Source organism: Aspergillus caelatus, assembly GCF_009193585.1.
Source record: "Aspergillus caelatus strain CBS 763.97 unplaced genomic scaffold BDV27scaffold_322, whole genome shotgun sequence".
Classification (NCBI taxonomy): domain Eukaryota; kingdom Fungi; phylum Ascomycota; class Eurotiomycetes; order Eurotiales; family Aspergillaceae; genus Aspergillus; species Aspergillus caelatus.
This window is the reverse complement of record NW_022475585.1, coordinates 12,597-35,888: the sequence shown is the minus strand read 5'-3', so window position 1 is coordinate 35,888 and position 23,292 is coordinate 12,597. Positions and strand designations below refer to the sequence as shown.

Genomic DNA, 23,292 nt, shown 5'->3' with positions numbered 1-23,292 from the left:
AGAGTAAACTTTAGCTGGGCGCCAGTTTAAGAAATGAAAAATTAAAATTAAAACAAAATAAGGAAAAAAAAAAAAAAACCAAAGAGACTCTCGGGATATAGGAGAATAGAAACCCAATGCAACCATAACGTTTCCCGTCTACTACGTCTAATACTATAGTTGTGGCGCGATATAAACAGGGGAGGGGGAAAGGGAGCTGACTCATCCCGCGAGCTTGATTGATTTACCTAGGTTGATTATTTCTCCCTGGTTGCAGATTGACAGAGGTCACTTTTGCATGTGTTTTGAATCACAGCTCACCGCAATTAGCGGGGAGGAATGCGATCGCTTTGTGATACGTGTGACAGGATATCATGGAACTGCATCGTTTAAACATACGGAGTAGTACCGGGGGAGGGGGGAGATCGACTGTACGAAGTATGAAGTAAATGCAGAATGAGAGCTTACGTCGATCCAATCGGACTCTTCCCCCCTCTTCTTCCCTATCACGGTAATTTTACTACGTAAGTGTGTTGTTGCTGAGGGTCGATCTCGGCGGGTCTCTTTTTTTTTGCCGCCGCCGCCGCTGCTGCTGCTCTCTCTCTCTCTCTCTCTCTCTCTCTCTCTCTCTCCTTCGCTCGAGGGTGTGTCGGTGATCGGCGAGGCGATTGCTGTTTGTTGAGACTAATTGACACTTATGTGGAAGGATAAACAAATTAAATAAGTCAAGGGCTGAATGTCATCTTCGCTTATGCAGCATGACTAAGAGGACTATTCGTTAACTACTTCACTAACTTGCATACATAGTAGATGGTCTTGAGACCAGAAGAGCAACTTGCAGTAGTCTAGTAGGTCTAAGCAACCTGGCCCGCTATGTGGAGTGGGAACTATAGATGCATGAATTAACCCTGTGGTCATTTCGGAAATACATAGTTCTATTATGAGGGGGCGGAATATGCCGATTCTTAGTTTGCTACAAAGCCAGGAAATAAAAAAAAAACAAAGGTTTTTCTTTTCCTTTTTTGGCCTTCATCTCTCTCTTTTTCATGGTTGTATTGGGCAACGGGTTTCTTCAGCGTGTGCTCGTGCAGAATCCTCATAGGAGTTAGGGTTGTGGGTGAGCTGCACTCAAGTGGGGTGTACGAAGACCATCTTCAAAGACATTTCTCAATCGGGTGTGAGTATCATTGAATCCTGGTCTGGCGCTAGTCCCATTAGTGCAGTGATGAATGATAAGGAGTCGAGGGATCCACGGGGGTTGTTTTCTTTTCTTTTCTTTTTTTTTTTTTCCCTTTTTTTTCCTTTCTTTTTTTGCCTGCATGTTGAGGGTCTCGAGTCTCGAGGCCCTCGGTTTGACTAATTAGGGTGTCGTTTCTATCTTTTGCTTTATGGGAGGTAGGTCGGGAAGTTTGGATCTTCCCTCAAGAGGCAGCATTGTAACACATGGCATCATTGAATGAGGATCTCTTACATAACATAAATGGATATATATACTCCGTAAGTAATCGATATCGATGTCGATGTAGCTATATCGGATCCATACCCGTGACGCGTAGGCCCTGGTCTAGGGTATATGACCGGATGGGGAATGTCCCAGGAACAAGCTAAGAACTTCCATGGTTATAGATACATCGAGATCGAAACGTTCCGACAATACGGGCACCAGGTATAGCGCGAATCCAGTGGGTTGTACTTAATAACTTATAGTGTTAGTATACTCCTTCGGGTCGATCCATTCAAACCATTGAAAATGGAAACTCAATGTCATATTTAGGATCATCGTTGTATATCATCGCCTAAATAAGGAGAACTATGGTCGCATCATCGTGGGACGGCTTGGTTGGGTTCAAATTGCACGGTCGCTGAGTTCCAAACGGCTCGTCGGGAACGCCATATCGACGGGGCGGTGGAGTGGGATGACTGAGGTCGAAACACGCCATCCATAGATATGGCATGACTGGATCCTGTGAATGGAGATGTGGAATAGGAGTTCAATATAATTGCTTTGTACCTGTAACGCTTAGTCAAATTACTATGCTGTATTTTCTGACATTTGCCCATAATATGGGATCGGGACGAGATGGATTCAACGCGAAGCCACGTGACGCACCACGTACTATTGATGATTGGATTGATTTTTTTACCCCTGAGATTTTTTGTCTTTTCATTTGCCCTTTCAGAAGGTTCTGGAGGAGGGTCCGTACTTTGTCCGAGGACTCGCCGTCCGCGCTGACTCGCAAATCACTTGCCAAGGCTACCGTTGAGTAACCCGTCCCGTCCCATGGATCAACTATGCTACCCCTGATATCATCATAGATGACACAAACACGCGCGACACGGGACGAGTTCACGAGCCCAAGGCAATGCGATGCCATCTACGGCCCTGTGGGACAGAGTCATAGGACGTCAGACCGTGCCTCCTCTCATGCCGTCCCGCGATTCCCGTCCTGGTTTGCCGGTGGGGGTGACGCTATAGCAGCTATCACTTTTCGAAACCCAGAGCACATTCGTTAGTTCCATGTTGTACAGCACCGGGCTAGCAATGGCTCGTGGGGGTGAAGTGCCAGTGGTACCGTAACTGCAGTGCCACCATCTGGTTCCCGGAGGGGAGTCCCTTTCTTTGGTTAATATATAACATCGCGCAATTTGGGCTGTCTTGTGAGGTATCACACCCTCAAATTTGAGCGCGCAAGATATGCGGTCATTGGTCGGGATCGGAAACTATTCCTCCCCTCTTCCCTTCGGTCTGGTACACTACCAGTTAGTACTGTACACAAGAGGTCCGCGACAAGGGGCAGAGAGTTGGAATACGGAGTAGTTCCGCATACCACGATGAACACGTGCTAGTACATCCCGGGACTATGGAAAATGACATCGAATAGCTTCCTGGGAAAAGCGGTTAGTTAGTCTAGCTAATCCTGGTCGATAATAGCGGTCTTTTGTGTTACCGGCGAGCGCGCCTTGGGAGGATTAGAATGTAAGTGCTCTCGAACTAACCCCTGCTGCTATCCAGTCTGGACTCGAGGACCGGTCGGTAGTAACGGTCGGCTGTAACTTTGTATGACCCGACTCCTTGGAAATGCTTTGTTAAAAGATGCTTCAATAATCAGGCATAGCCTTACAACCGTCGTGATCCGTCATACTCTTTTCTTTGTCAAGTTGTCAACTGCGCCTGTTGGCGTAAGCCTCAACGCCACCCCACGGTCCCGACGCCATGGCTGGAGCAACCCAGAAATATATTCGTACGACTAGGTTTCTTCGAAACATAGAAAAACCTTATGCGTAGTTGGTCGGGGATGAGCGATCCAAGTGCTACGACGGATGTGTGTTCCGCAAGCGACTCTATTATCTTTTATTTTTCATTTTCTTCTCTCTTTGTTCTCGTCCAGCAGTCGAAACTCTTTGCCGCAGGTGGTATTGATCTAAACCTTATCGGTCGCGGAAGGAGAGGAGCGACATGGATGAAGCTGTAGGTGGATGAAATAGGAAACTGTCGTTCCAGATTGCAGTGTCTCGGATATGCGATATCATATTATTGAGCGACGATCAGACCCAAGAACCAAGTGGATGGGTTTATATGATGTATAATACGGTCGCGGCTCGCGTATCTTTCCTGCATGATACATGCATACATGCTATGTTTATCGTGCTTCGAGTGAATCACGACATTAATTCAATTCTTTGCTTCAGCCTGGAAGGAAAAGAAGGGGAAACCCCTGGAGGGGAAACAACGATAATGATAATAAGCATAATCCTTGTGTAACTACCCCGGTTTTGTTTGTAATGAAACCAAAGGGCAAGGCGAGAGAATACTCATTGTCGGCGAAGAAACAAACATCACAACACCCGATCCTGACTCACTACTTGCTGTATGTAGGTCTACCAAATGTATCTACTCCTTACGGAGTACTAATCAATCCAATATGTCTCCTGACCAGACCATCCCATATTATCGGAACCCGAGGGAATAGCCGAACAGGACTGGTACAGTTTCCAGTGACCCGAATGAAAATGGTCTCCACATCATCTCCATCCAGGGTAAAGTCTATTTTATGCAGCTGCCCTTGCGTCAAATCAAGACAGTGTACGGAGTATAATGCTCTTATTGATGGCTGAGTAATGATGCATTGACCCGAAATAGAAACGTCTGCAGAATTGTGAGATACATACCTCATTTTTCAGTCGCCCAGTTTGTTTATACAGCAATCTGTCGGCAACAGTCTTCATGTGCCATCTGCCGAGCGTCCTGAGTAGACTTTTTGAGGTTTCATTGAGGCATATTGGGTTGTGCAGTCCAATTGGAAAAGAGGTCCATCATGGTGCGTGGGCTGGTTTGTGGGTTACTTAAGCTTCCTGGGACCTTGGGGCTAAGCGTTGGTGCACGGATTGTCTTGCTGCATGCATGTACGGAGTAAAGAGTATCACAATCTGTATGGAGAGATGAGTGCCTGGGTCAATAGAAGGCACATGCTTCCCAAGTGGGTTTGATGAGAGGATCACTGCGCCCCGAACTGCCTGTAGATTCAATTGAATGGATGATCCTGATAACAATCTATATCCAAGCAAGGTGGGAATGGGACTATTGCAGATGACTCCAAGTCGGAATTAAACCCCCAACTCAGAGCTTCAACCGATCATTTGTTTGCCCTACTTTCTAGCTCAAGTCACGCACTAATTCAAAGAGATGCCGAGAGCAAGAAATAAGAAAATAAGGAAAAAAAAAAAAAAGACTTGGGTCTGGAATCACCACGGCCTCAGGCTGCCAACAGCTAACTACTCCATCGGTCTTAGTCTGTCGGCGCTCGAGCTCTTTAGTTTTCGAGACCGTCGCCTGGTGGACCACTACTAGGCCGTGATGCGTCCCATCCTTTGCTGCCCGTTCTCCCGTGACAATTCGACAGGTCGACTGTCACTTTGGAACTTTTGTCGGAGGCGAGGCTTCTATTTTTGATCGTTGGGTTAATATCTGTTCGGCTCACTAGTGACGAAGTCCTGTGATTTTGGGGTATGCTCCACCCGGACTAGATTCAAATAGAAGGACAAGTTCGAGAAAGGAGGGCAAAATTTGTCAGAGAGACATTGCTATTGCTGTTGCCATCTTCTCATCGCCATGCGATTCCTAAGTATAACAACAGCCCTGGATGAGTCAGGAAGAACCTGACCGTAGTTTCGCTGTTCCATAATTAATCCTAAGCGACAAAGGTTCTGTCAACCATGGGACAGGCTGCTGCGTTGTCGATCCTTCTCAACTTTTTGCCTTTTGTGTTGTGATTTTTCCCTGTTTCTTACTTTCCCTTTTTTTAGCCGTAAAATTTAGTGTCTTAAGCTACCCTTGTTATATGTATGCCTAGCACTAAGAGATTTTTATTCCTATATTTTTTTTTTGTTGCAATCAATGTGAGGGGAACAGGAACAGTTGCTTTGCCACCAGTCTTTTAGTGTCTTGGCTGGCCAGTGGTCCATCGTCGACGAGGGCGAAAAAAAAAGAATGGACTCGAACCCTTGTTTTGTCAATGCAAGTCTTTACACACTGTCTATCTTAGTAGAATCGCGCAGGGACATTCATGTCTTATCCTATTCCTGGGTTTATCTTTCATTAATTGAGCATTATTGTTGAATAGACATCTGTTGTGACGGTAAAGAAAAAAGACATACACTTTTCCTTCGTGTGTTGAGAGCAGTGTGATATGATTCCATTGACTCATGTGCATATATGCTATCAAAAATATCGGCAATAAGGGGCTGTCACCCGGTCTAGTGGGAAGTCTTGGGCCGTTTTTAATCTGGCATATATTAACCACGGAACACTAACGATGTCTGGTGCTAAAAGGAAGGATTTTAGAAAATTAATAAATAAATGACAGATTGATTAATTAATTTTTCAATTAAAAGGAAGGCAAAAAAAAGCAAAAAAAAGAACGCACCTGCGTCTTCCGTACTTCAGTCATCATTGCTAAGAAATGCCTGTGTGATGGAAAGGAAGATCATGGACGGTTTGGGCGTCGACTAACGGGCTTAGTTGCCTTGGACTGGGATTTTTGGTCCCGTCGGAAAAAGGAATCATTCGACTGATTGATTTTCCCCGTGATCTGACGATTGTACGAAGTACTACGGAGTACATTCTACTCTTTTTTCTATTTTATTTATTTATTCTTACTTATTACAATTTTTTGAAATGATTCGAGACAATTTTGATCTAATGGATATTTTCATAATAATTATTCATATTAATGTTATACTAGTATTTTTTATTTATGATTAATTATAATATTTTTTTTTTTTTTTTTAGAAATAAAAAATAGTATATGAATTATTGTTCTAACCAAGTTATCAGTCAACACACGGATCACCTGCTCCCCGACCAGTCAGGGATGGGCAGAACTGACTTTGTTAGTGTGGGAAGTTTAGTTCTCACGCCTAAACTGCGTCTGGTAATCTGCCTCTTCCATATACTCCACTGGGAGAACCGGTGGGTAATCACCCACCCAACGACCCAAACTAGGAGTTGACTGATGGTCCTAGGTGAACCTGGAGAAAAAAAAAAACTACTGTGCTTTTTATTATGTGCTGCTGGGTCCTTGTCCCGCTCCCCCTCCGCCATCGTTCTTTATCGTAGCTCCGTCCCCGACCTTTATACTTCTTTCTGTCTTTCCGAATATACTCCCTCCTTTGATTCTTTCCTTTCTTTCTCCTTCTATCCCTCTTCTCTCACTTTCCCTTCGGTGGATCACCGCTGGTTTTCGATCGTTACTTGCTGCTGGTGGCAATCCAATTGATTCATCTCGCGACTCCTACCACGAGACGATAACGCTCATTCCTCCCTTCTTGGGTCGTGTTTGGAACATCCGCCCCCCCCGTCGCCCTTGCGTATCTTCGCCACGAACAACCAGCTTAACTTTACACCCCCGCGTTCGCTGTATGCTCAGAGAGGATCAATTTCCTCTTCCTTTCGTCATTATCTGCCTGTGATCTCGTCGATCGCACTCCTCTCGATTTTCTAGGCTGCAACTTCGGGATCCGCATCGCGGTCCTTGCTGCAACCCCAACCCAGTTTCCTCGAGGAGGCAGGACTCCCCCTCCGTCTGGATCGGCGCAATCTAGTTCCTGCCCTGCTTCGATTTACACTGCTCTTATTGTTTCCTTTTTCTCCTAGCCTTCTTCTAAATTCCCCGTGCTCGTGCTCGTCGACTATCCTTCTTCGCGTCCTCGTTTTGGTCCTGGATTAGGAACGTGTTCTGCTATCTAGGATCATAAATCACTAACTACTATAGACGGAGTGTAGACACTCCGTCATTCGTTCTCTGCATACGTGTTGAGAGGTACGTCCTGGTTACCCGGTCACCCTTTCCCAGCATTCCCGCCATTCCTCCCCTCCCCAAGTACTGCATTCCCGTGGTGATGTGCCAAACCCTTCCAAAAACACCCACCTAAACAATACTCCCAGCCCTCCTACGATCTGGGTGCCCTAGATGTTGACCATGAGTATTGTCATCTACAGATTTGGATGATAGACTCCTATCTTCAATCCTTGATTACGCTAATACATCACCACCGCTACACAATCTCCTTGTATCGCCACAATTAACTTTCTTCCCCTTTATAGCAACTACACTCGATTCCTCTGAACTCTGTATCGCGTCGCTGAGGATGTTCATTGAATCTTCTCTTTCATAATCTGCGGTCAGTGACCCTGCGTCCGGCTAGACCATCTGGAAGGAACCCATATCCAGAATCCGAACTCGAACGAGAAAGATATGGAACCAATGAAGCCACACATTGCGCCACTGAAGATCGAAAAGGAAATCTCCAACTTCTACCCCAATCGCTTCTACTCTACTCAGCATCATCAGATGACACCTCCCCTAACGCCATCCAACACCAAGAAAGCCGACAGCATGGAAGAGACGGAAACTCCGCGAGCCGTCTTTCATAACTACTTGCGTGCCTTCTACCCTTTCCATCCATCCGGGGACGTATCACCCGCTACCGTCACACTACCATTGGACCAGGGGGACATCATATTAGTACACTCGGTTCACACAAATGGATGGGCAGATGGCACATTATTAGATACCGGTGCCCGGGGCTGGCTACCCACTAACTATTGCGAGGCTTACGATCAGCTACCAATGCGTCCGCTCCTGAAAGCGTTGACCGACTTCTGGGACATCATTCAAGGAGGATGCGGTTTCCCTCTACGCGAATTCTGCAACCAGGATACCGTAAAGGGCCTGATTGCTGGCGTGCGCTTTCTACTAGTAAGTACCAACCCTGGGAGGACGACAGTGGGGATAGCTAACATGTCAAAGGAAAAATCTGAGTGTCTCACTCGTGACTCCGTTCTGGTAAGAAGCCATAATGGTCTGCGTAGGAACCGCAAAGCTTTGCTTGCAGATCTCTCTTCCCTTGTCCGAACAACGAAGAGATGCCAGGAAATGCCTAGTAGCACCAATGACACGGAACACGAGGTGTGCATGATGGACGAAATGCTTTTGAAGGCATTCCGAATTGTGACTCGCGGTGTTCGTTTCCTCGATATATGGACCGAGGAAGTGGGCCTGAGCCGGACCATCGCCGAGCTCGGCCAGGCAACACACTTTGACATCCTTCAAACTCCCATGTCTGAGACATTCCCACCGGAAGCTGATATGGAACGGGGTGAATCCCGGCTGCTGAACCGCAGTCGATTGGATATGAGTCGTGCATCTAACCGAACGGATACGATGGAGTCTCAGTCCCATCGCCCCGTGTCCGTGTCCACCAAGCGGATCTCCCACCGAGTGTCGTGCTCAGCGCCTGCTGCGGCCTCCCGAAACCCGAACTTGGCTTCAGAAAGGTTGAACACCACATACGATGCGTTTTTGGGAGTCCTGGGCTCGTTCATTGGCCTCCATCTACAATCACGACCCTCAACAGAGCTAGTAGTTACCACGGAACAGGCGGTGCGGTCTTGTCGAGGTCTGCTGACGGTCGTCGAGGCGGTATGTGAGCACGATCCGCAGGGATGCGGGCTTCTGGAACAAGCTCGGGACACTATGTATGATCGACTTTCAGAGCTCGTCTACGCCGCCCGGGATGCCTTCCGACCCGCTCATTCCGCAGATGACGAGCTTATCTTCATGCCGGATGAAGGCAAGCGTCTGGTTGACGCTGCAACCGACTGTGTCAGAGGGGCAGGAAACTGCTTGGCGAAGGCTCGCGGGATGCTGGAACAGAGTGGCGATTTTGAACTTGAAGCGATGGTTCAGGACTCCAGCACCGTTAACGACACTCAGAGCACACCTGTTCCACAGCGGACCGGGAGACTGGCAGGCGACCAGAAAGAAGTATCCTTGCGCCTCCCTCCTCCCCCGCTTGAAATTCCGGTGAAGAAGAACCCACGCGATTCTACTTCTACTCCGGGCCTTACCGACGCTGCCACCCCTTCTTCCTTCAATTCACGTGCATTGGCTACTCCGACCACTGATAATACCGATCACCCTACAGCTATGCTGTCTACTAGTCTGGACAAAATGTCTACCTCATTGATGCAGGACGCTCATGTGGCAGATAGCATCCAGTGTCGCGACAGTCATCCGAAGTCCGAAGTCAGTGAGTCCTTTGGCCGCGGCATTACCAGCACCGGGAGCAGCTTCACGTACAACAGCCATCTCCGCGACTCCGAAATGAGCGGGGTATCTCAGGCATCCACCCGGGCCACCTCTCCGGACATTTGCAACAGCTACCAAGCCCCGTCGCTGCATGGCAGTATCAGTCACTCGACGTTGGCCGAGGAGAATGAGGAGACGGAGGCAAACGTTCTGGAGAAGACCTTCGCTCATGAATTGATTTTCAAAGATGGCCAAGTCATGGGTGGCAGTCTTCGCGCCTTGGTGGAGAAGCTCACAGCCCATGGGTCGACCCCAGATGCCATGTTCGTCTCCGCATTCTACCTCACTTTCCGTCTCTTTGCAACTCCAATGGAGTTTGCCGAAACTCTTGTCGATCGGTTCATCTATATTGGCGATACGCCTCACGCCGCAGGTCCCGTTCGCCTTCGTGTCTACAACGTGTTCAAGGGATGGCTCGAGTCTCACTGGCGCCATGATTGTGACAACGTAGCACTAGACTTCATAATGAACTTTGCCAATACTACCTTAATGCAAAACCTGCCTTCTGCAGGAAAACGCCTGGCAGAACTGGCAGAAAAAGTCTCGGCAGTCCATGGTCCAGTGGTGCCCCGGTTGGTGTCTTCTATGGGAAAGACCAATACCGCGACTGCGCAATACGTACATCCGGATGCTCCCTTGCCACCGCCCATCCTTGGAAAGAAGGAAAATAATCTCCTTAAACAGTGGAAGAATGGCGAGGGTAGCCTCAGCATATTGGACTTTGATCCCATGGAACTCGCGCGGCAATTCACTATCAAGGAATCCCGCATCTTTTGCTCTATACTCCCCGAGGAGCTGCTAGCAACAGAGTGGATGAAGAAATCCGCATCCTTGGCTGTCAATGTCCGTGCAATGTCTACATTGTCCACGGATCTAGCGCACCTGGTGGCTGATTCCATCCTCCAGCTGGAGGAGCGCAAAAAGCGAGCGGCTACCATCAAACACTGGGTGAAGATTGCCAACAAGTGTCTGGAGCTTGACAACTACGACACGATGATGGCTATTATCTGCTCACTGAACTCGTCAATGATCTCGCGTCTCAAGCAGACGTGGGAAATTGTATCCCAAAAGACTAAGACAACGCTTGAGTCTTTGAAGGGCATCGTCGATGTCTCGCGCAATTGCGCGGTTTTGAGACAACGACTGCAGAACCGCATACCGCCTTGTTTACCTTTTGTCGGTACATACTTGACTGACCTGACATTCGTGGATCACGGCAATCAGCCGTTGCGCAGCCTGCCCACCGAGGACGGTGATATGGCAGTGATCAACTTTGACAAACACATGAAGACGGCCAAGATCATCAGTGAACTGCAGAGGTTTCAAATTCCATACCGATTGACTGAAGTGCCGGAATTGCAAGCCTGGATGCAGAGCGAGTTGATCCGGGTACGGTCGAACGGCGAGAAGAGTATGCAAACATTCTATCGCCGGTCGTGTCTGCTGGAACCGCGTGACCAACCCCAAACTCCACGCTCGATCCCTCCTCAACCCGAGTCGAGCGCATCATCTATCCTGGAGAATGCCAAGGATAAATTCGACTTCCTGTCTTGGACACATCCGTCAAAGGCCAAGTCGGTAGCGACTAACGGTTGAAACATTTGCATTGGTGATATATAGCCACTATTATGATTTACGACAGTTACATTCTTCGATCATGTCTTACGGTGTTATAACATTCTATCATTATTATTATCTTGCTCTCTGTCTAATTGTTTTGTGGATATCCATTTCCTTTCGGGGCGGCACTTGTGTTATTCTATTCGTGTTTCGTTATAAAAGCGATGGGTCAGGATACGCTGGATGGAGTCAAGCGGATCCTAAAAGGGTGAATTGGGGTGTTATCTTTGAGATGGAGGAAAAAGAAAAGGAAAACAAAACACAATCTGAGCTTTTACATACAGGTATATCATACAAGCCTCACGGCTGGCTGTTGGGACATATAAACAGTGGGAGAAACCCTCGCTGTTCTTTTCCTTTCTTCACCCTGATTTGGGTTTGGGTACATTGGGTGATCTTGACTTGTCGCGAGGAACTGTGTTATTAAGTATTTATTTTTATTTTTTGGATCGATTGAACCGGCTGCATTTGGTACGAATGGGATTGGATGGGACAGGAGCAGGACCGGACTGGACTGGGCTTGGGTGGATTACATGTTCTGTACTTTGTATATACAACTTTGTGACAATAATCCTAATATTGTCTATCTTGATGACTTTCTTTTTGTCCCTGATCTCTGTACTATAGACCCTGCGAACGGTGAGGCCTGTGCCAGTCGTAGAGTGAAGCTAGACAGTGACGTGGTCCAGCTATATTAATTGCTTCCTACTTCAAGGCGAGGTCTAGCAATGTCTAATAGCTGGCTAATTACCTGAGCCCTGGAGGTGTAAAGCCTATCACGTATTTGGCTTTGCAGCGTATCTGTTTGCATCATAGCAGGTTCGTCTCTCCTGGACTATCTAGTTGAAATGGTTCATCGTGCGCTAGATATTGCCTGTTAAAACAAAATGGATCAGATTTAGTGAGGTGTAATTTTATCACTCCAGCTTTTAAACACCTCAGCAAAGTCAGACCGTTCTTCTTCTTCGCTCATGTGCTCAGCTCCTGGATGAACCATTGCTAACGTATTCGTCATGTCAAGCAAGGGGATCATCGATGGCCGTCCATGTGCACATTGGAACGGAAAGACGCATCGCGCGAGGTTTTGGACAAGGCTTTGACACTCCTCTATCGCCAGTTCATCATTGAACATGATGGCTGTTCGACAGGCCCGTGAGCTCAACAGCTCAATGATTCCCTGGGGGCAAATATCAAGTTGCTCCGCCCAGCGGTCCTGCCCCAAAACTGATATTCGGTTCTCAGGTCCCCTCCCGTTTTCCTCGCGTTTCCATATCTCCCCTCGAACCAGATTTGCAACCAACTCTGGCTCGAGCCTGCAACGCTCAGCGATCAGCATGGGGAGTTTATGCACAAAAATGTATGCAGATTTGTCTGCTGGACCCTGTTCAACAGTGTACTCAACACCCCAAAACTCAAAGAACTGTTTATATCTTCCAAAAGCATATGCCTCGGTAACAGGTATCTCAAAAATAATAGGTTCCAATGTGACCGTCTGTACTTGTCTAGAGCCTTCTACTGATGGTGTGAAGTACTCTTCAAATAATCTCTCCACCCGGCATCGCTCATCAGCAGCATGCTGATCGATAAGAACCAGGATTGAATGAGAACCATTGCTATATTCACTCGCTGCCGTAGATCTTATCTTAGCCATGACGAACTTGTGATCAACCTGCGCGATTATCTCCGCCGTTTCCAGATCCTGTCTTCGCAGTTTGCCCCGTACATTTGGCAATCCCAGATTCTCAAACCCGCAAACATCCGTTGAAACATCATCCTGTGCTATGCGTGCTTTAGTGCCATATCCCATTCCAATCGCATCGAGAGATTTTTCAGATCGGTTGAAAACAGGGTTTTCCCAATTGTCCATCATTTTCTCAACCCATAAGTTCCGTGTCCTGCTCAGACTTGCCGACCTGGGCCTTGTTATACTATCACACGCTCGCATCGGCTGGAGTGATCCTGTTGATTTAGGCATTTGAACGGCATCGAGAGGTGATCTGGCACCTACTGACTGGCCAGTTCGGGAGTTGATCAGATGACTTCTTCCAGTATAGGGATCGGTCCAAGGAACAACAATATCACTTCCCGATCCATTCTCAATTTCAGGCGCCGTACAACCAGTGTATGTGGATAATGCATCTGATTCCTCAAGCAGCCTATGCTTGTTACTCTCTGGTCGAGTTGGCAGGTTCTCCTGGGTTAAGCCTCGCTCAATGCCATGGGCCTTCTCTGGAGAGGCTGATTTGCCTCTTAATCTTGTCGAGCGTGCGTTGAAATGTTCCGGGGCACTTTTGATTCTTGACCACTCTCCAAAGCTTTGACTAACATTTGGCGCAGGCCTTTGGAAATTTGGGAGTTTCGATTGATCACACAGAGCTTCTTCGCTGTTGAATACTTGATCTGGACGATTTGGTGTACGATCAGATCTGCTTGTGGGCGATGCGACCGTCTGGTTTTCTGCTATCTTCTGTCTCCTTTTCCCAGCGCGCGGGCGTAAATTATGCTGTTTCAAGAATTCTCGTATCATTGCCGCAAGCACATCCATAATGCGTTGAACAGATTTGTCCGACTCAGGCAATTCATGGCCATCATTGTTGATATTATATGCCTCATTAGTATTTATGCGTATATAGAACATAGGCCACTTGTTGACAGCCTTGGTCGTAGGTTTCGTACTTGAGCCGCCGTAACGGTTAGGATGCTCTGCTGAGCTTGTCCCCCGAGCGGATATAGATGGGGTACCCGTGGTACCGAAATCAGACAGAGAAAATAGGCGATTTACTTCGGCGTAGAACAAATTGACACTGCTTTTGGGAGAGACTGGATCCATCCCCAAGGAGATAAATTGTATTTTCTTGGTAGGGTTTGGCATATGGCATATAGCAGCATGAACAGAGAAACCAGGCACGTTAGCTGATACAGCATCCCAGCTGTGGACGTTCTGAAGTTCAATCAGCCCTGCCTGCGCAAGGATTGATACTATGCGCTGGAGGTCTAGTTCATCTTCGTTTCGGCGACTCTGAGTTCGGGAACGGATGATGATCCTCTTATCTTTAGAAGCTTCAACGAGGACCATCTTTGTTAAGCTATCGTTCGCGATCATTAACGAGACCAGCAGCTGTCGCAGTTCATCCCATTGCCGATCCAATTCATCATGTCTTTGCAATGCCAAGGCGCGATTTTTCACTCGCACGGGCATGTTTCCAAACAAATCATTGACCGTAACGCTAGTTCCATGACTGCTGAGCCTGAGCTCCTGTTGAACTGGAGCTGGTAACAGCCGTGCGACCGGAGTTGAATGATGGAACATGATGGTATTTGTGTTGGGGTGGCGAACATGGTGCGAAGTGATGGTCAGCAGCGAAAGTGAAGCCAACGAGGCTAGAAACAGCCCCTTCTGACCATATACACCAGTATCGGTATGGTATTTTGACGTATCTGCCGCTGAGTGAGCGAATAACTCTGTAGTCGATGCACATTCAACTTACAGTGTGCCTTCCCTAAGCCTCCGCTGGGCTCGAACTCGGTTGGAAGAATACCATCACCGTTGTCATCCACCTTACAGCCCCCACGTTGAAAGTCTACCGTCACAGAGACTGTGTGGGCATTTGCGTCCAACGCGTTCTTCACTAGTTCGACGATCACCCCGTTTAGGTGCGTGATGGATGTGGAAGATTTGAGCTTCGCTACCACTTCGGGCGGCAGGGGCTCAATCCTGCGACTGTTCCCAGACATTGCAGATGGTCAAAATCATATGTACATAACCTACAGAAAGTGATGTCCGCCACATATTGCCCTCCCGGGGATTCAAGTTACCTCCATGGCATATAGGCTATCAAGAAAGTATGTTAGGAAGAGGAAAGAAGGAGAGGCGGGAGTTGCTACCATATCAGAATGAAGGTGTTCGTTCCCCACGCTCTGGCTAAACTATCATAATTTTTAGCGCTGCCGGCTTCCCGTCGTGACCATGGTCCAATGGTAGGGCGTATATCTACTCCGTAGTGGACATCACTACTAAATCACTCGATCTAACTATCCAGAATATCCTTCGATAGTTCTGATCCTTTCTTCAACTTTAGTTTTATTTTATTTGTAGATATTTATTCCCGATTACCAACTAGGAGGTAGTAATAGTAGATATGCAATGACCTAACCAACTTAATGAACTTTGCTTCTGCGGAAGGGTAACCTAGCAAATAGGGAACAAGTATGGTTAGAACTTCGCCTTGCCTGGGAATTAGTCGGAGTATCTGCACAACCCAAAAGTCCAGAGTTTAATCGGTGGTGACGAAAGGGATGGTGTAAGATACGCGCAATCCTTGCAGGAGCCAAGCCTCTCAAGTTTCAAGACGACCATGAATAGCAACATTTGACGACAGCCACTACGATCGTCCTCTCTAGTGAGAAGGCTGGTACATGCAATCCGTGGTTGGAGAAGAAAATCAAAGGCTTTGTTTGACTTTTGGGCCGCTGATGAGGCGGGGATCACGTGCGGCCAGCCCGGCGTCTCCTGCTGAAACTCCTGAGGCAAAGGCAACAACCCAACGTCTTTCTGGCTTTCCAACTTCTCTCTGGTGCGATAACGACTGCTGCTCCTTACCAGATCCTGTTTGCGTGTTGCTACGTTCCTATCTTGGGCTTTAACTTCAAATCTTTGTACTGCGTCTTCGTCCATCTCATATTCCCCGATCTCCTGCCGCTCTTATCTGATCGTCTGCCTTGTCGCATTGACCAGTACCATTTCTAACGACTCAGACACTTTACTGGCCTAGCTGCCTCTCGATACCCTTCGAACGGTTTTGGCTTTCTCGGATTTATACCTGTGCAAGGCCAGAATGGCCACTGCTGAGGGCCCAGCCAGGGCGCATGGTGCGTTTCCCCAAGCGCGATGCCAACGGTGCCTCTAGGCTTAGTGTCTAATGTTTGACTCAGATCGCAATGGGCGCCGTCGCCCATTTTCCAGTTGGATGAAGCGCCTCGCCAATCTCAAGAGCTCGACTGACTCAGGCAGTACTCGTTGGTCTAACAAACGCCCTGCTATACCCAAACACAAACGGAGTCTGAAGAACAACCCCTACCCGCTGTCCGGCACAGTCAACATCCATGAATATAGCAGTGACAGTAATCCATCTGACTTCAGTGACAGCAATGAACAAAGGTCGTGTTCGCAGAGCGAGCCGTCCCTGGCGTACTCCGGGTGCGACAATCAAGTGCCGGCGACCAGTGCAAAGTCTACCGCGCCAACTATCTCTACAAACGGTGACACGGCGATCTCAGATGCTGCGTATTCCAAGGCCGGAACAATGGCAACGGTGGGCGGTGGGATCAGTTCCCATGGAGGAGGGGAAGGAAGTACCTTCTCCTCCCCAGCACCGTCAGTACGGTCGCTAACCACCACTTTAACCACCGTTCAATCGGCGGCACCTTCCGGTCATCTTTATAATACGCAGAATACGAACCACGGTATACATCATACAAACTCGATGCATAGCACTACAACACAACAAGTGCAGTTTTCACATCAATTCCCTCCTTCTCCGGCTACCGCAGTCCCGCCCCACCTTGCCCCTCACGGTCACTCCGTTACGTACAGTACTGCGACTGCAAACAACCTTTTGACTGACAACGCCTCTATCCTTACTCTGGCATCGTCCTCCAAGAGACGTCGACGGAACTCATTGGATACCAACGCCTCAATACGTGCCCTCGCCCCTTCGAGTGTTTTCGGTGGTAGCCGGGAAAGTCTGCCATTAAGCGTACTGAGCGGGAATGTGGGAGAGCCGTCGAATACCTCCACATTCAACGCCCCCGGAGTGCTCAACCGACCGAGTATAGTTGGCCTAGCTAGTGCGGAGCGGATCAGCATCTATTCAGCCTCTGCCGCAACACCTATAAACGGAGGCGGTGAACGCGGGAGCCTGTATGTGAACAAGCCAAGCCCGGGCGTTGGGGATGGTGCCAGTTTTATAAGTGCGGGCCAGTCACACAGTCGGCATGACAGTAACGCGGCGAGTATCTCCGGGGGTGCTGGGACCATGGTCAATGCGATATCAACCGGACGTATCAGCCGCCGAGGTTCGGGATGGGGAGAAATCACGGGCGATGAAAGTGACGAGGAGAAGCCGAGAGATCGAAAGGAGGAAGAAGAGCTTGAGATCAAGTCCGAAGTGCCGGGGGAGGCAAAGAAGGGCTAGCTTCACGACCGATGGTTGTCCCAGCTTGTGATTGGGGCGATTTGAGATGATGTTACGGACTCGAGGAACTGAATTTCCATGTATAATTTCCGTTCACATGATGACTAATGCAAAGAAGGTAAGGTAGAGAACGTTTATGAGGGAGTTGGTTGGGAGTTTGATTTTTCTTTCTTTATTTGGATTCATGCCAGTTCTTCGGGTGGTGAATAGGGTATTTGGACGGACTGCTGATGGACTTGATATCCCCTGCGAATGAGTTTCACTGTCATTTTTTCATTATATTTTCAATTTTCACAGTATAATAACATGCTAGTCCAGTAATCAGACGGGCTGAGAATATAAACAGGGAATAGAAATAAATGTTCTCCATCACAAGGTTATTGACTTCCGAGGCCATTCAATCAAGATGATAATAATAATAATAGAAAGTACGGAGTAGTGTTGAGTATCACGTGAGAGAGCTCCTCCACTGGGTGATTTTTATAATTATTTTTTTTTTATTTTCGCCCCCATCTGGGGATCAGTAAGCATAAAACCCTTAACTAAAAATGAACCCAAACTAAACTCCAATCAGGTATGAACTCGATCGTACCTCTGGCTTAAATCGAGTTCAAACTTCAGCATCACAACCTGAAGATTTCATGCACATACTACTGTACATGAGACCAATGCAAGGGAAGGCATTTTGAATTTGGTTGAGAGTGGGTCGGCGCACGACACGGTACCTCAATGTTTCTGGGTTCCTGAGCACAGTCCCCTTTCAGCTCTGGTGAATATGATAGGCTCGGCGCTGATGAGAAAATCCATATTTTATTATCAATGGAATAGAGTTTGATTCAGTCCCTAGGTACAATTATGGATCACCTGATTTGTGCTCGGTTCTCCGGTCTTCGATTTCTGAAGAATTGAAAAAGCGGCGCTGGAGGATCGGAGGAGATTCTTTACATGTACATACAATACCAATCGAGCAACTTTCACCCCTGAAGCTGGAGGTATGGTTTCTTTCCAATAGCCGAGGTAGTGGCAGAGATTTTCACGCCAGATCGTCCGTTATGGCAGCCCTCGAGCCCAAAAAGACCGTCGCCATCATCGGCTCTGGAATGGCAGGGCTGGTGTCGGCATACTTGATCCAGCAAGACCGCAAACGCAGATATGAGGTGGAGGTGTTTGAAATGGTACTTTCGAATACTTGATATGCCCTTTAGTTAACGTGGACTAAACAACCCCTACAGCAAGATCAGTTGTCTCTGGACTCTGCCTCGTACACTATAACTTCACAAGATCGTCATACGTATCGGGTTGATGTACCCATGCGCGCATTTGATGATGGCTTTCATAACAACCTCAAATTGATGTATGATCATCTCGGTGTAAAATACGCGTCGCCGAAATTCATATATCCGCTGTCTACCATTTCCACAACGGATGGAAAGAAGCTGCCTCCACACTTCATCCACTCATCTAGCAATCACCAAGTACCACCTATCCGACCTGAAGGTTGCGGTTACGTCGAATGGATACTCCGAATCTTGTATCTGGCCGTATGCTATTTCTGGTTTACGGCTTGTTGCTTCCTGGTTGAACCCAGACCAGCCACTCCCTCCCATGAAGGTGAATCATTACGAGAATACCTCTGGCGGATTCGACTACCACGGTACTTCATCAACACCTATTTTCTACCGTTACTGTCCAGCGTGACAACTTGCTCACACAGTGAGCTTCTTGATTTTCCCGCGATCGACGCTGTGGATTATGCGAAGAGAACATATCGCCAGCCGCACTATACCGTTGTCGGAGGCGTTCAAAATGTCCAGACCAAGATTACCAACGGCCAATCTGTAAGGCTCGGCGCAATCGTTACCCAAGTCGAAAATGTTGGTTCGAAGGTCCAGGTCACATGGACCGACTCGAAAAGCAAGGAGGTCCATTCCAAACAATTCGATCACGTCGTGATGGCGGTGACTCCGAACGTGGTTGGCGCAATCTACGAACCTCTACGAAAACTCATGAGCTCAATCCCTGTGAACCACGGAGAGGCGGTGGTTCACCGTGACAGATCTTCTATCCCGGATTGTAGCCAGTCACTGGGCAGGTTCGCCGCAAAAGCCCGGCAATCTGTGGACCCGACTCAAATTCTGCACATCTGCTCCAACTCCTCGGCAACGGAGGCGATACATGAACATCCGTGTTCCGTTCTAGTGACAAGTTTTCCGATCGCTCCTATAGACCCCACTAAGGTTATCCATCGCGCGCGACTAACCCGCGTTCTACGAACCCCGCAAAGCAGGAAGATTGTCAACCGGATATTCGGCGGAAATCTCCAACATGCATACCAAGAGAAGGAGAAGATCTGGCTTAATGGCACCGGGAACGTTTGGCTTGCTGGCGCCTGGTGCTGGGACGGAATGGTCCTGCTCGAGGGATGCGTCGTTTCCGCCATGAGAGTTGCCGCAAGCCTAGATGTTGAAGTTCCATGGCCAATGGGCCAATGACTACGTTTTGAACGATGTTCTACAGTGACGAAATGATGTATATACAGACAGGTATACTTATAAGTTGCCGTCTATTCACATAATTCTGCCAGTTCAGGAAATATTGGCATCCTTGCATCCAACATAGTTAATGTTACACCTATCTTCACATGCTACACTTTTAAGATACATAACCGACTGTTTTGCCGAAGAGCCGCGGTGCGAGGATGCACTACCCTTGATTGCGAGCTACCACCACAAACCCTCGTAATACCCCAGTCTTTGCCCACCAATTAAATGCCTTCGCGGCTCCCTTGAACTTGCCCACGGTCATCCCATATCGCTTGAGCTCCGCGTCTTGTTTTCGTATGTAGTTTGCAATGCCTGCGAAGACGTGTTCTGAGATATCCCTCGTCTCAATCATATCATGCTCATACCCAGCCTGGACCAGCATACTCATGTATTCCTCCTCCGTAAGGAAGTTCGAATAGGGCATACCGGATATAAGACACATCAGTCGTAAAACTAGCTTTTCCCATAACGACGCAGATTCCGAGATCAGAAGGTCGAATGCCATGATTGAAGCCCGCATATCTCGACATGCATATTTAAGCAACGGGTCTCGAGACGGCTTGTAGTGATACATCGTATCTAGGGCTAGCAGCCACCTTTGTGTCTTCTCGCTCCCTATATCCGTGCTAGTGGCTTCATTCTTGCTCTCAGCATGACCAGAGTTGCCCAGAGCAGCTTGCTGAAGCTCATTCCCCCAAGACGAAGGATCCGCTGCGTCGGCGGCAAAAATTTTCACATCTGGTGTCCAAGTTGCAGAAATTTCGGAACCCCCTGTGGTGTTCTTTGAGAGTCTTTCTTGAGCAAAATCTGCTTGAGATTGCTCAATAGTCACGCCCACGTATGAGTCGAACAGCGGTCGGCTTTCGTGATTGCTCGACCCTCGTCTCTTCCTCATCTCGCTGCTATGGACACCGCTACCGTTATCGACAGCTGTCTTGATCCCATTGGAAGAGGTAGTAGTGACGGAGTCAGTACTGACGCTAGAGAGTCTTCTTGTCAGGTATAAGGACTGGTCGCCGCAGCCAATCCCAACATCAACCAACCCAATGTTTTGGTGATATGCTTTGATGGGTGTGCCATCTTCATTGAGAAGCTTTGCAGCGATGAGGACTTGTTCTAAGAGTGCTTCGCAAGCTTTAGTAAAAGAGCTCGTATTCTAGAATTTTGGTTTTAATTTTCTTCCAACAAAAGCTAGACGCATAGGAATATCGAGATACTGAGCAAAAGACAGAAAAGGGTCTCAAATACTCATTCTTACATACCTTCCAATATCCCATGTTCATCCACATGCTTCTAGGGGGGACTTCCATGCTAAGAATGGCATGGTCCAATGAATACAGCATTTTGTCATCGACACCAATTATGTACTGGATAACACGCTCAATGACACCTAGCACCATGGCTAGGAGACCTTTTATTTGCTTCATAGTCTGGAGGTACACCTAATGATCAGTATTTGTGCTGCATCAGGGGGTTTTCAATAACTGACTAAATGGGACGACAAGAATCAATATCGGACATGGGCCATACGTTTAATTCCACTTTTCTCTCGGAACTTCCTACTATGTGCAGCAAGGCGGGTACAATGATGATTGTTAGAACTAGGAGAGTCGGAAACGGCTTTTGATTGATAGACGCTTCAAAGTTGCTATTTCTTGGCATTTATTAGTCACATGCTGTTGGCGTAACTATACAACAGGAAGGATAGTTGATTTGAGAGACGCAGCATATTTGACTTACACTTTTCTATATCTATTGTTTCTTTGAGCTCTAGATTCCAGGGGAACTACGGCTAAGATATGCATCCTTGGATTGGACCGAGTTGGGTTTACTGGGAAAGTAATGATACATTGTAGACAGTTGCTTGAAACTAATTTTCAGACCAAATGTTGGCTTCTCCAGAGTCTAGATAAATACCATGGCTTTGGACTAATTTGCCAGCCCAGTGGTCTCCAAATGAGTGTATGACGGCGGCACAGAGGCAATTGAGCAACCAGTCATTGGTATATCCTTCGACCAACAATACCCAACTTCATATATGCAGGGATTGATATCCATCCAACCTTTCCTATAGCCAAGTTCATACAAGTAGATTCACAATGCAACACCATAGGGTATAAAACATAAAATCGCATACATTGACAGAATGGCTAAAAGGCTAGTTGTGCCTGGCATAAAGATTGGAATATACTTCCTATTCGGGTTAAATTCTCCATCTTCAATGTATTCACCAATTGCCAAGTCGCACCTTAGCTAGGCTTTGATACACCTATAGCCGAATTTATTTCCGGGTAGACTTGATTCGGGCATATCCTACGGAGTATACCCTCAGTGAGGATGAAACTACCCTGACCAATGAGCTAGTTAGCTGCAAGGCATTTTTGAAGGCGGATAGCCATGCAGATCAAAGTCACTATGTACGAGCTTGAAGGAAACATCCGCCAGATTGCTGAGTGGATGGTTGAAGACCTTGACTAGGGCTTACATCCCTGAATCTATAATGAAGAGTAACGAGGTAAATCCACCCACGTGGGAATAATATGCCGTTGTCTACTATAGGATCATAAGATTTCTAATCCGGGCAGGGTATCACTATCAACCACGGCTAGGATAATCATAGGCTTTTTTTTTTTTTTTTTTTTTTTTGAAACGAGGAACTTCTCGTCAGATGTTAGTGTTATTGATAAGTATTGTGAAGGTGTGGATGCTGGTAAGCAGGCAGAGGTTGAACAATACTCGAGAGCCATGGATCAGTCCGAGATAAATTCATAAATTTACCGAAAGCCTACTCGAGTAGTTTAGGGCTACCTAGGCAGTTAGAGCAGGCAGCGGAAAACCAGAGAGGAGTCTCAAGGGAAAAAGCAAAACAGGCCACTTCTACAAACTAATCCAAGTGGGATGCAACTAAATTAGTAGTATATGATGTGATCGGATCACTTACTCGATTCGTTTTTTTTTTTTTTTTAGAAGACTGATACTGGAGATATTTGCAGAATAGGAATAAGAAATAAGGATAGAAGAATATAACTTATTATTTTGTATAGTTCTACTAGTAGTAGATATTGAACATGTCGGGATCAGTCGGCCTCTACTCGGCAATACTGCGGCCCGTTGAACTCGTCGATCACGCAGGAACCAAGATGGATTGGTAAGCAATTTTGAGTGATTTCTTTTTGTTTCGCGCGAACCGCGCATCGGGCAAACCTAAGCAGTGCCCTAGTTCCAGTATCCTACAGCCTCAGCTCCCTCCACTAACCAGAATAACCGGCGGGCGCACGGAACTTTTTGACTCTAATACGAGGTTGC

At 47.4% G+C, this 23,292-nt stretch overlaps 5 protein-coding genes across 5 annotated transcripts; 3 read left to right on the top strand and 2 right to left on the bottom strand.

Annotated features, from left to right (window-relative positions):
* Positions 1-7,649: 7,649 nt before the first annotated feature.
* BDV27DRAFT_67392 (guanine nucleotide exchange factor) lies at positions 7,650-11,686 on the top strand. Its single transcript, XM_032077272.1, has 2 exons — positions 7,650-8,237; positions 8,289-11,686. The coding sequence occupies exons 1-2, from the start codon at positions 7,734-7,736 to the stop codon at positions 11,223-11,225; spliced, it is 3,441 nt and encodes a 1,146-aa protein (XP_031921664.1). The 5' UTR covers positions 7,650-7,733; the 3' UTR covers positions 11,226-11,686.
* BDV27DRAFT_67399 (putative DNA mismatch repair protein (Mlh3)) lies at positions 11,687-15,087 on the bottom strand. Its single transcript, XM_032077273.1, has 2 exons — positions 14,738-15,087; positions 11,687-14,687 (listed from the first exon to the last, which is right to left on the bottom strand). Exons 1-2 carry the CDS (start codon positions 14,982-14,984, stop codon positions 12,148-12,150), a joined length of 2,787 nt encoding a protein of 928 aa, XP_031921663.1. The 5' UTR covers positions 14,985-15,087; the 3' UTR covers positions 11,687-12,147.
* Positions 15,088-16,084: 997 nt separating this feature from the next.
* On the top strand, positions 16,085-17,443 carry BDV27DRAFT_163453 (uncharacterized protein; the record flags this gene model as incomplete). The annotated part of the gene is made up of 2 exons (XM_032073547.1): positions 16,085-16,118; positions 16,182-17,443. The coding sequence occupies 2 exons, from the start codon at positions 16,085-16,087 to the stop codon at positions 17,441-17,443; spliced, it is 1,296 nt and encodes a 431-aa protein (XP_031921662.1).
* Positions 17,444-18,416: 973 nt separating this feature from the next.
* Positions 18,417-20,274, top strand: BDV27DRAFT_137482 (uncharacterized protein). Its single transcript, XM_032069000.1, has 2 exons — positions 18,417-18,618; positions 18,676-20,274. Exons 1-2 carry the CDS (start codon positions 18,496-18,498, stop codon positions 19,933-19,935), a joined length of 1,383 nt encoding a protein of 460 aa, XP_031921661.1. The 5' UTR covers positions 18,417-18,495; the 3' UTR covers positions 19,936-20,274.
* Positions 20,147-21,413, bottom strand: BDV27DRAFT_150322 (uncharacterized protein; the record flags this gene model as incomplete). Its single annotated transcript, XM_032071211.1, has 2 exons — positions 20,147-21,142; positions 21,249-21,413. 2 exons carry the CDS (start codon positions 21,411-21,413, stop codon positions 20,147-20,149), a joined length of 1,161 nt encoding a protein of 386 aa, XP_031921660.1.
* Between the last annotated feature and the right edge of the window lie 1,879 nt (positions 21,414-23,292).

What these genes read in the sequence shown, in the direction of transcription:
- BDV27DRAFT_67399 (XM_032077273.1), bottom strand. Translation starts at nt 14,984, where the DNA reads ATGTCTGGGAACAGTCGCAGGATTGAGCCCCTGCCGCCCGAAGTGGTA. An exon ending in AGGCTTAGGGAAGGCACACT is followed by an intron (nt 14,688 to 14,737) that starts GTAAGTTGAATG and finishes ACTCAGCGGCAG; the next exon opens with ATACGTCAAAATACCATACC.
- BDV27DRAFT_67392 (XM_032077272.1), top strand. Translation starts at nt 7,734, where the DNA reads ATGGAACCAATGAAGCCACACATTGCGCCACTGAAGATCGAAAAGGAA. An exon ending in CTGGCGTGCGCTTTCTACTA is followed by an intron (nt 8,238 to 8,288) that starts GTAAGTACCAAC and finishes AACATGTCAAAG; the next exon opens with GAAAAATCTGAGTGTCTCAC.
- BDV27DRAFT_137482 (XM_032069000.1), top strand. Translation starts at nt 18,496, where the DNA reads ATGGCAGCCCTCGAGCCCAAAAAGACCGTCGCCATCATCGGCTCTGGA. An exon ending in AGGTGGAGGTGTTTGAAATG is followed by an intron (nt 18,619 to 18,675) that starts GTACTTTCGAAT and finishes CAACCCCTACAG; the next exon opens with CAAGATCAGTTGTCTCTGGA.